The 12,183-nt window shown below is 36.2% G+C and overlaps 1 protein-coding gene across 2 annotated transcripts; it reads right to left on the minus strand.

Moving 5' to 3' along the window:
* Nucleotides 1–344: 344 nt before the first annotated feature.
* On the minus strand, nucleotides 345–11,614 carry LOC126702543 ((+)-cis,trans-nepetalactol synthase NEPS1-like). 2 transcript variants are annotated; one of them, XM_050401267.1, is made up of 3 exons: nucleotides 11,600–11,614; nucleotides 10,379–11,066; nucleotides 345–713 (listed from the first exon to the last, which is right to left on the minus strand). In XM_050401267.1, the coding sequence occupies exons 2-3, from the start codon at nucleotides 11,058–11,060 to the stop codon at nucleotides 601–603; spliced, it is 795 nt and encodes a 264-aa protein (XP_050257224.1). In that variant the 5' UTR covers nucleotides 11,061–11,066; nucleotides 11,600–11,614; the 3' UTR covers nucleotides 345–600. The 2 variants fall into 2 exon arrangements, with proteins under 2 accessions (XP_050257224.1, XP_050257223.1); XM_050401266.1 differs by lacking the exons at nucleotides 10,379–11,066; nucleotides 11,600–11,614 and having other exon boundaries at nucleotides 345–1,488.
* Nucleotides 11,615–12,183: the final 569 nt, after the last annotated feature.

Raw genomic sequence — 12,183 nt, forward strand, 5'->3', positions numbered from 1 at the left:
GACCTACCCACTTTGGGAATTGAGTGATGGTTTAGGCTAAACCAAACATAGCCTAACTAACTAGTAAGCCAATAACCTGTTGACATCTGTCTTCACTGAGTAAGTAAATAGAGATAGAGATGCACGACCTATAGTACAAAGGATCAAAATAAAGCACTACAGGTCGTGCTCTTGGTGTCTTGGACTTGGATAATTTTGATATCCCTCTCACAGTAGGTAGGCCTCACTAACATGAGAGGGAGGCAACGTATGTATCCGCTACATAATATAATTTTTCCCAAACTAAATTAGTGGGCCCTTTCAGTCAAAACTAGCTCAAGATGTCGGGATGCAAGGTGATGATAAAAAGACAATTCTATTTGTCTCTATGGATTGCAAATTTGAATTTATGCAGATTACATTCTTATTCATAGTTTTCAGGCAGTTTGTATAGCAGCCTAATCTATTTATTCCTTAGCTGGTAGTCCAGCTTTACAACCATTATTAGAAGATTTCGATTATTACAACTTGAATCCAGCAACAGAGAACCAATGCATAAAAACTTGGTGATGGTAACACAACTCACACAATTGGCCCTTTCTAATGGATTCTTAGCCAACTCTAACCTCTATACCCACCATCCACCACCAAATCATGGCCAGTGACAAACTGGGAATCCTCAGAAGCAAGAAACACCACAGCGTCCGCCACATTTTTGGGCCTCATCGCCCCACCTTTCAAGGTGTAAGTCGACTCTACCACCTTATCCTCTTCCTCATTTTCATACCCCAACATGTCCTTCAACAATGGCGTCCCAACCATCCCTGGCGAAACACAATTCACGCGTATCCCATACGCGCCCAGGTTCATGCTCGCGCACCTCACCAACCCCAGCACCGCGTGCTTCGACATCACGTAGTCGACGAACTTGTGGTAACCAGCACTAGTCACTTTGCTCGCTGTACAAACAATGCTCCCCCTCACGCGCCCTTCCACCATTGCCTTCGCCGCATGCTTCACGCACGCCACCATTCCACGCGCGTTCACCGCCATGAGCTTGTCGTAAGCGGCCAAGTCCATGTCCAGCACGCTTTGATCGCACGCGTGGGTCGATCTTCCTATGCCGGCGTTGCTGAACATGATGTCCAAGCGTCCGTACGATTTCACCGTCGACTCTACTAAGTTCTTGACCTGTTCCTCGTCGCTGACATCGCAGTGTACGTAGGTGCATACGTTGGAACCGATTGACACGGCCACGTTTTGGCCCCTCTCGTCTTGGACGTCGGCGATGACGATGGCTCTTGCGCCGTGAGTGGCAAATTGGCGCGCCGTGGCCTCACCCATGCCGTTTGCTCCGCCAGTGATTATGGCCACCTTGCCTTGGAGTTTGCTCCTTGGAGCTGTGCCTGTGGAGTCTGTCATTTCGTTTGTTTGCGTTAATCAGGTGATTGAATATCTTTGTTATGTCAAAAGTTGCTATGAACACAACTCATTACATTATATTTAATCTTTCATTTGTTAATTGTTATAAAGTACCATTAACCAAGTGCTTCCAAGAAAGGTTGTCCGACTCTGGTGTCCCACATTAAGTAGCTTTCTAGAGTAGTCAATCCTCGTGCCCATACTTTTGTATGTAAGTTTATGAGAGCGGTCAATTCTCGTGCCAATACTTTTGTATAGTCCATAAAAGCTGTTAAGCTCGGCCGCCTTGATGGACGGTCATTTTATCATTACCAAGCCATCAAAAATAGATGAGTAACTGCCGTCCAACACATTCAATAACGACAATCACAGGCTTTAAACTCTCTTATGAAGACAAAAAACATTATAATTAGGTTAATAATCACCCTTATTTATGTTCAACAGTTACCTAAATCATCTATAAAAAGGATAATATTTCCATTTGCTAAGGTATGTCAAATAAAACTATTACAAAACACTGTCTATATACACAATATATGAATTGGTACTAACTTAAGCATCGTCCAGGGACACCTAGGTAGGGGCCTAAGGGGGCCGGGCCCTCCGGCCGATTTGGTTTCTGAGTCATTGTAATTGTTAGAAAATGGCTTGAATTGATTGTAGCCACTTTATTCGACTATGGAATTGCTGACTGGAAAAGTACTATAAGCCAAATAGTACTTGCATGTGATCACTTCTCTCTTTTGTACGCTTTGTCACCACAAGTTAATATTGGCGTGGCTTTAGGTGCACGCCAAGATCAGATTTGTCTCCTGAAGTTGTGATTTTGGTGCATTGTCAAGATTTGGTATCACATCTACATTAAATGTGTTAGATTTGCTTCATGGTCTTTGCCGAAGTTGTTGACTTCATTGTTGCGTGGCTTTCTTGTTTGCATGCCGACACTTGGTATTGTTTTGCTCTATTTATATGGAGCTTGTTATTCAAAAGTGGTGTGGCAAAAATGAAGGGGCTTGTTGGGGAATGTGTAGAGAAGAGAAAACTTCTCTTTGTATTAGATGCAACCCCAAATTTGTATCGAGTCCCAGCCTTAGTACTGTGAGAGAACTTTCGTATTTGTGTGAGAGAATAGCATTGGATGTATTGGGATGTGGGCATTATGAGAGTACTATTACATCTGTACGGTACAGGATCCCCATGTCTTTTGGGCCTCTGACCCCGGCCCAATAGTATGGTCCCTAGCCCCGACCCCTTATACGAGGTAGGGTCCTAAGCCTGCTAAGCCATGGGCCCAGGTCTCGTGCCACGATGCTTGACCTAAGGCACATTGGGCCTGTAATCTTGGCCCAAGCACACCTCAGGGCGTAATTTGGGCCTTGCCTGGTTAACTGCGTCTCGGACATGAATGTGATTGCTCAGGGTACCATGTCTCGGTTGCTTGGTATAGTCTTGGGGAATATCGCTGCTGAACAGCTTTTAGGAGGTGGGAACTAGTTCCAATGCCACTGCTACTACTCCTAACGAAACATCCACTTAAAAACGATGGAATTGGACCCCCATTTCCACTTATAATCAGGAATAATCATGACACTCCCATTGACCTCACGCTATAAATAAGATACTAGGATGAGAAGTGGGGGGGTTGGAAACTCTGGAAAGAGGAGAGAGAAGAGTGACTACTTCAGAAAAGAGGAAGTGACTTTGTGAGAAAGGAGGAGAGAGGCTTGCAAAAACAAGAGCGAGCGACTGGGTCTCCGAGCAAAGGACTACCCATAGTAGGAAACCCAAAACCCATGATACAAATAAATTGTAAGCCCAAGAATCAGACCAGCCCATTGGGCCAATCTTGGGTGCCCATAACACCATTTTGTATTCTCCATGTTTATTAGTGAAATTTTCTTTTTTGTGTTTGTTTGTGTCTACTTTCTTGTCAACTTTGCTTCGTTCCTATTAATCATTTGGTGAGGTCTTTTGAAAGTTCATAATATTTTGACAATCAATCTTGTGTGGAATTGTTATCCAAAGGCATTTCCTATGACAATTTGGTAATAGAGTTTTTGCTATTTACAACAGCAATGGGTCGATTGGTGTTGTAAGGGCACTATCATGGAGGATGGGGCAATGTTAATTAGGTCATGGGTGGTTGATTGCTGCAGTGACTATGGTGGGGGGCTGGGAATGGGTTGATCTAGCCCCTATTTGGCATGGGTTAAGTTAGGCATGAGGGTTAGGTGTTGGAGAAACAAACCTATAAAAATAATTATTTTAGATTATTGTAAATGGATCTATTGCAATATGAAGACTGGGATGTGTGGTATATTGGAAAAGTGGAAGACTAAAAGAGAAAAAGTGCCTTCTAATTTCAGAGTTTGGTCAAATTTTGCAAAAAAAGGATATGAGTTCTCTAAATTGTTTTTACAAAGAATCTGACAAAGTAGTTTGCATTTATAAATGCAAGTGTGTGCAACCCTCTTGGCTGAGATAAAAGTGTTGGAAGTAGGTGGGCTCTCGCATATGAAAAATTAATAAATTATCCAATACACCTGGTCAATTCTTACTTTCTCACATGGTAGTTCATTCATTTCAATTTCTTTTCATTCCACTATTTTTATTAAAGAAATGGAATAATAGTAACATTGTTATAAAATTTTCCTTTCAATTACTTTTCATTCCACTCTAAAAAAAAAAAAATTAATTTTTCATATCTTTTCTTTCAAACATCCAAATAGTATACAGATAGATATCTATTTTCTTTATATTGTATTCTATAATATGATATCTATTTTCTTTATATTATATTCTATAATATCTATTCGATTCGATTCATCAATTCCTTCGTAAACTCTCAAATATAATATAATTTTTCTATTCACTCCCAACAATGCCTTTGTAACTTATAAAAGGTGTTGTATTTGAGTGGCATGATGAGTACTGTTCATCATATAATTTCACAAACTCAAGTTGAACTTTCTTTTTAGCATACATTTTGAAATAAAATGATATATACCTTGTATGTATCAATATGATTACTTCGGTCATGGAATGCTAGATTATATCCACAAATTTCTTATTAGCTTCTTCTTACCTTATATGTAGCTTCTTCAATAAGTTTCTAAGCCAAATACTGTGACAAACACTTGAAGATGCAATAATACACGGGGTGTTTGGTAGCTTAGTTTGAACACCATTTTGAGCATTTTAAATAACATTACACACTTTTTCACTCACACGTATATCAAAACACTTAAACAACATTACTCAAACTTCTCTACCAAACATCCCCTAGCTTCACAAGTCAAAATAGTTGCCTCTTCAGAATCCTTGTAAATATAGTATCATCCATATATACTACAAATAATGAAAAAAGCCTTTGTAGTTTAATGGTATTACTTGCTCTCATTCTTAAAGAGATCCATGATCTAATTCCTACTCTTACATTTTTATAACAATGAAATTATAAAAAAGATTAAAAATAAAAATAATGTCAATATTAGATCCAGGTGAAAGTTTTATAACAATTATGAAAAATATTTATGCAAATATTTGTGTATTTAACATTACTCAAAAATTTTTATGATTGAATCATAATATCAATTTTTTTTTTATCATATATATATATATATATATATATATATATATATATATATATAATGCAAAAATAGGCAACGATGCATTGGTCTCCTTTGAACGTGACATCAGTGTTATACAACTGATAAGATCTTCATAAAATTAAACAAATGAATCCATAATATGATTTGAAAGAAAAATAAAATGTTAAGACCACAATTTTTGCTACAACTTGCTTACGTGACAAATTATGAGAGGTAGAGTAAAAGTGGTGAGTCCATAACTCTACCACTCGTGACTTTCCACATGAGTAAATTGTAACAAAAGTTGTAGTCCTAATATTACGCTTTGGAAAAAAATATATGAAACAAACTGTTCACAGGAAAAAAAAAAAAAAAAAATATATATATATATATATATATGAAACAAACTCTTCACAGGAAATATATATATATATATATATATATATATATATATATATATATTCCAACCACATAAATCAGGCTCGGCCTAAAATTACTCATACCTAATGGTTTGGATTTACAGCTCACATTTTTTGTCACGTTTGTTTTTCTGGGAACGGCTTAAAACAAACATTTCTTAAAAAGAAATGTTAACCGTTAACGTCATGTATTGGACTCATTTTAACTTGTGTTTTATTTCCATCAAGGAATGGGTCCATGGTCCATGTATCTCTTGCATCGTAAATTGGGCTCAAGGTCAAGGCTCGCGTTTCTCCTTCAAAGGGTTAGGACTCATAGACATGGCAAAACAGGTCAGAATTTTCTGATCCGACCCGATCCGACCTGAAAAATACCCAACCCGAACCCGATTTTTTTGACCCGAAGCAAAAACGGGTTGACCCGTGACCCGACTCGTGTTTTGTGCGGGTCAACCCGACCCGACCCGAACCCGAACCATTTTTTTAAAACTTTTTTTTTTGGTAAAAAAAATAGTGAAATTAAGACAATATTGGTTTAATTGTTTATTGTGAGTTTTAAGGAAATAATTGATACATTTACATAACTGCATGCAAATTAATTGAAAAATAAATGGTTGAGCATTCTGTAATGAGTAAATATTTTTAGATATCAAATAGCAAAGTACATGTCAAGATAATCTGGTTACAGTAAAGTTAAAAACAAATTTAAAATTGTAGATATGTATGAGACACATTCATGAGTGTGAAAATAGTAAAGCCAAAGTATCAAATTAGCATAAATTATGAATGCTTAGATCTATTTTTTAATAATTTATGTTCAAAATAAACGGCTTTTCAAAATAAATTATGATATTTCCTAGAGTGTGTGCTGCTTAACAATGATATGATCTTCATAAAAGAGACTAGGTATAAATAAGTAAGCAATCAAACTTTAATGTATATCTTAAATTGAAATAGAGTGTCAATCACAATTGATAATAGATTATAAAATTAATTTTTAAAATTGTAACTTTCTTATATGTTTTTATTCTTTATCAAATGAGTTATCCAATAAGTCATTTGTAATTTTATTTTTTTTTTTGGAATGTTGATATTGTGTAAAAATAAAACTTGTATATTTGTTTTACTTATCTTTGTATTGTTTTGTTTTAGATAGCAATGTTAGGATTTGTATAATTTTAAAATTATTGAATAAATATTAATAAGTTTAATTGAGTTTATTCTTGATATAAGTAGTGAATGCAAAATAATGCATTTTACATCAAGTAATATGTTGCATAACTATCCAAATGGCAAATACATATTGTTTTCTTTATAAAAAAAATAAAAAATAAAAAATTTCATGTGAAAAATACGGGTCAACCCAATCCAACCCGACTCGACCCGCAACCCGATTGACCCGAACCCAATTTCAACCCGCTTAAAATGACCCGTTTTTGACTCGTGACCCGTTTGACCCGTGACCCGATTGACCCGACCCGAACCCGACCCGACCCGCCCGTTTTGCCATGTCTAAGGACTCATAACTTCCGTCATCTCTCTCGTGTCTCATAAAATGGGTTTTCCCAATAATAAACCATATTTATAGAAAATGGGTATTGGAGGGAAAATACCAATTACAAAATAGTTAAGTTATTTGGGCCATTACAATCATGAGGCTCATACATAAATCTTAAAAACTCAATTCTTGATGGGTAAAACATTGCATTTGGGCCACTAAAAACATGAGGCCCACATATGTTTATTGAAAGGCACAAGTTTTAAATTTCTATTAAAATTGGCTAAATCACAAATTGTGCCCTCTATTTTGTCCAAAATTCAATTTAGTCCTCTAACTTTACTTCCGTTCAATTTAGTTCTCCCATTAATCTTTGTTAGAATTGCACCGTTAACTTTTAACTTTGTTCAATACAAATCTATATCGTTTAGGGAGTATTTAATGACTAAATTTTGACAGAAACTAACGAGAGGATTGGATTGAACAAAATTGAAAATTAGCAAACTGAATTAAATAAAAGCGAAATTAATGTATTTAATCTTTTAGTATTCTCATATAGTAAAAAGGTAGGTAAACAACATCTTTTAATCACTTCAGAGGTCTCAAAGTGAATATTTTATTTCATTTTAATTAGATGAATGTTGTTGAAAACTTGGCTTTAGTTTTCATTTAAGAAAACATCTTTAACTCAATTCAAAATAGTGGAGCCCACTAGTCTGATTGCTTCATCTCTCTTCCACAATTCTCTTTCATTTCTCCCTCCCCCAACTCTTTAGAAGAAAGAAGAAATATGTGTAGAAGCTCAAACTTGGCTTTAGTTCTCCTTGTATGGGTAAATTTAGTTAACAAGATAATTTCAGATACACAGCAAATCAAAATTAACAACATAAGTGGAAGCAAAAAAACATTGATTAAGGATGTTAACTAACAAACCCAGCTATCAAAATAAGAACTTGACAAATCTAAATCAAAGCATATATTGTGTATCCAAGAGTTAGGTCCTTCTAAACATATACTACTGTCAGTTTCTTTAAAACATTCTCTCTTCTCACCATGTCTTTGTTAAAATATTTAGTATTCTTAAAAAAATAAATAAATAAAAAATCAAAGGAAATTAAAGTAACAACTAACAAAGGTATAAATAAAATAAAAAATAAAAAGTTTGAACAAAAAAGCTAAAGGGAAGGTCTCTTTTACCCTTTGAAGAGCATGTTTTTTATATATGCTGAGCTCAGTGACCCACTTGGAACTTATTTTCCCTATTGGCACTTGAAAGTTTGGAACTTAATTAGTGCATTTAGCGGATGAATGAAGAAAATAGGGGATGCATAATCATAAGCCGCAATCCCTTGTTCTTTCTTTCTTTCTTTCTCTTTTTTTTTTTTTTTTTTTTTTTCAAGAAATAAAACCCATGCCTCCAACTCTCAAAGCAAATCCTAAAACTAAATTTAATTTGCTAAACCAAGAACTAAAAACCAAACCCAAAATCTCTAGTATAAACACAACAAAGTTTTTGTTGAAATAAATTGTTAAACCAACATGTAGAAACCCAAATCTATAGGAAAAATTCAAGGAAAATTGATAGGCTCGATCAAATCATCATCGTCCATCCATTCACAACATTGATTAAGGATGTTCACTAACAAACCCAGCTGTCAAAATAAGAACTTGACAAATCTAAATCAAAGCATATGTTGTGTATTCAAGAGTTAGGCCCTTTTAGATATACACTACTGTCAGTTTCTTTAAAACCTTCTCACTTCTTACCGTGTGTTTTTTAAAATATTTAGTATTCTTAAAAAAAAAAAAAAAAAAATCAAATGGAAACTAAAGTAACAACGAACAAAGGTATGAATAAAATAAAAAATAAAAAAATTGAACAAAAAAGCTAAAGGGTAGGTCTCTCTTACCCTCTGAATAAGAGCATGTTTTTTATATATGCTGAGTTCAGTGACCCACTTGGAACTTATTTTCCCTATTGGCACTTGGAAGTTTGGAATTTAATTTGTGCGTTTAGCGGATGAATGAAGAAAATAGGGGATGCATAATCATGAGCTGCAATCCCTTGTTCTATTTTTTTTTTTTCAAGAAATAAAACCCATGCCTCAGACTCTCAAAGCAAATCCTAAAACTAAATTTAATTTGCTAAACCAAGAACTAAAAACCAAACCCAAAATCTCTAGTATAAACACAACAAAGTTTTTGTTGAAATAAATTGTTAAACCAACGTGTAGAAACCCAAATCTATAGGAAAAATTCAAGGAAAATGAAGGAAAGATATGTTTACTTGAGATTTGAGGGCAGACCCAGAAACAAAAAAGGGAAAAAATTGAAGCAGAGGATCAAAGCTAGAGGTGAAGCTAAGAAATCCAAGGGAGGAGCCCTCTTTGGATATAAGACCCAGAGACAGAGACGAGATTTTTGATTTGTGTGTGGAATGAGCAAGGTGGAACTCTTCAAGACAATTTGTGTGCGTGGAGTAATGAGACTTAACTGATTTCTAGTGCCACTCAAAAAGAGTCGTAGGGGCTCTTAAGTTTGGTTTGACTTGATAGAAACAAGTCATATGAGTGAGTTCCGGTAGTTTGGTTTTTTTTTTTTACAAGTCTGTTAACTTAACTCTTATAATCTGAAAACTCACAAAATGAAACTTTAACTTAGTTTTTTAAGTAATGAATACATGAGAATTGAGAACAAAAACTAAACCAAATAAACAAACTTGTGGTGAGACCTACGAAATTTGGGAACTGAGTGAGGATTTTGACCAAACCAAACATAGCCTAACTAACTAGTAAGTCAATAACCTGTTGATATCTGTCCTCAGTAAGTAAATAGAGATAGAGATACACGACCTATAGTACAAAGGATCAAAATAACGCAGGTTGTTCTGTACAGTAACTAGACACAAAATGAACTTGCTCTTGGTGTCTTGGACCTGGATAATTTTGATATCCCTCTCACAGTAGGTGGCCCTCACTAACATGAGAGGGAGGCAACCTATGTAACCGCTACATAATATAATTTTTCCCAAACCAAATTAGTGGCCCCTTTCAGTCAAAACTAGCTCAAGATGTCGGGGGTGCAAGGTGATGATGAAAAGAGTTTTAAAAGACAATTCTATTCGTCTTTATGGATTGCAAATTTGCAATTATGCAGATTACATTCTCATTCATAGTTTTCAGGCAGTTTATAGCAGCCTAATCTATTTATTCCTTAGCTGGTAGTCCAGCTTTACAACCATTATTACTTATTAGAAGATTTCGATTACAACCTGAATCCTGCAACAAGGAGCCCATGCATTAAAACTTGGTGGTGATGACAGAACTCACACAATTGGGCCCTTCTAATGGATTCTTATAGCCAAATTCTAACCCCATCCACCACCAAATCATGGCCAGTGACAAACTGGGAATCCTCAGAAGCAAGAAACACCACAGCGTCGGCCACATTTTTGGGCCTCATCGCCCCACCTTTCAAGGTGTAAGTAGACTCTACCACCTCATCCTCTTCCTCATTTTCATACCCCAACATGTCCTTCAACAATGGCGTCCCAACCCGCCCTGGCGAAACACAATTCACGCGTATCCCATACGCGCCCAGGTTCATGCTCGCGCACCTCACCAACCCCAGCACCGCGTGCTTCGACATCACGTAGTCGACGAACTTGTGGTAACCAGCACTCGCCGCTATGCTCGCCGTACAAACGATGCTCCCCCTCACGCGCCCTTCCACCATGGCCTTCGCCGCGTGCTTCACGCACGCCACCATTCCACGCGCGTTCACCGCCATGAGCTTGTCGTAAGCCGCCAAGTCCACGTCCAGCACGCTCTGATCGCACGCGTGGGTCGCTCTTCCAATGCCCGCGTTGCTGAACATGATGTCCACGCGTCCGTACGATTTCACCGTGGAGTCTACTAAGTTCTTGACCTGTTCCTCGTCGCTGACATCGCAGTGTACGTAGGTGCATACGTTGGAACCGATTGACACGGCCACGTTTTGGCCCTTCTCGTCTTGGACGTCGGCGATGACGATGGCTCGTGCGCCGTGAGCGGCGAACACGCGAGCCGTGGCCTCGCCCATTCCGCTTGCACCTCCGGTGACTATGGCCACCTTGCCTTGGAGCTTGTTGTTTGAAGATATGAAGTCTGTCATTTTGTTCTGTTTTAGTCAAGTGAGTGATCAGTGAAGTGAATAATAAACTTCTTATGTAGTACTGTTGACAAGCTACTCTCGACAAAGTTTGTCCATATATACAAAAGAGATCATATCAAAATTACAACATTGTACACAAACGAATCGACCTGATTGATGAATTAAATAAATGTGTTTTAAAATATATAAATAAATATGTAAGTTTTTTTACCAAAAAAAAGTTTTTTAATATTTTTTTTTATTGATAGCAAATATGTAAATGTATGTTTTCAAAATTTGAAATACCTTAAACATTTTTTTTCAACTTAATTTGTGTAAAATAAAAACAGTATTAATAATAGACACATTTTTAAATGAATACCAATCTTTTATTTCATTTTCTATACCTCCACTTTATAATACGGTTCTCACGGTCTTTTTTTCGACTAACACCAACATACACTTTGGACTTTTTTCAGATATGGCACTAAAGGATTGGTAGGAAAAAAATAATAATAAACAGGGAAGAGAAGTCAACTAAGCAGGGGTTGCACAAGTACTTGAAGCAGCAGGTTGCCCACACAAGTCACCGGTCACGCCTTCATCTTCTTCTGCTGTTTCTAATCACGCCAAATCTTCTACTGCTATTTCTCCTTCTTCTTCTTTTTCTTCTTTTCCCCCTTGCTCTTTTCATTTGTCCGTCTACACTCTCCCTTTTAGTTTTTGTATTCTTTTTTTATTTGCGTTTCCAAAGGCCCCCCACCCCACCCCACTCTGTGTGATTACATTGGAAAGGTAGACAAGTTTCAACCATTCCTTTTTTTCATCTTATCCAACGTTATGTGACAAATATCTCAACTCTTAAAGTATTTTCAAGTTTCAATTAATATTTACAATTTTTTTTTAAAAAAAAAAAAATCTAATACTACCATTTATCTCATAACGTTTTTACTATACTTTAAAAAAAAAAAAAAAATCTAATACTACAAAATTTTTTTCTTTTACTATAATTTTTATTATAATTTTGATGTGATAGAGAGTAACTAATAAAATTCTTGTTGTATAGTTCAACTAACTGCTTCAGCTTTATCTTGAGGATGGTCGTTTACCCTCGCTTAAATAAAAAGCAAAAACTTGTGAATAT

Source organism: Quercus robur, chromosome 10, assembly GCF_932294415.1.
Source record: "Quercus robur chromosome 10, dhQueRobu3.1, whole genome shotgun sequence".
Classification (NCBI taxonomy): domain Eukaryota; kingdom Viridiplantae; phylum Streptophyta; class Magnoliopsida; order Fagales; family Fagaceae; genus Quercus; species Quercus robur.

Bases quoted from the DNA above. Each gene is read 5' to 3' on its own strand.
- LOC126702543 (XM_050401266.1), bottom strand. From the start codon at position 1,401: ATGACAGACTCCACAGGCACAGCTCCAAGGAGCAAACTCCAAGGCAAG.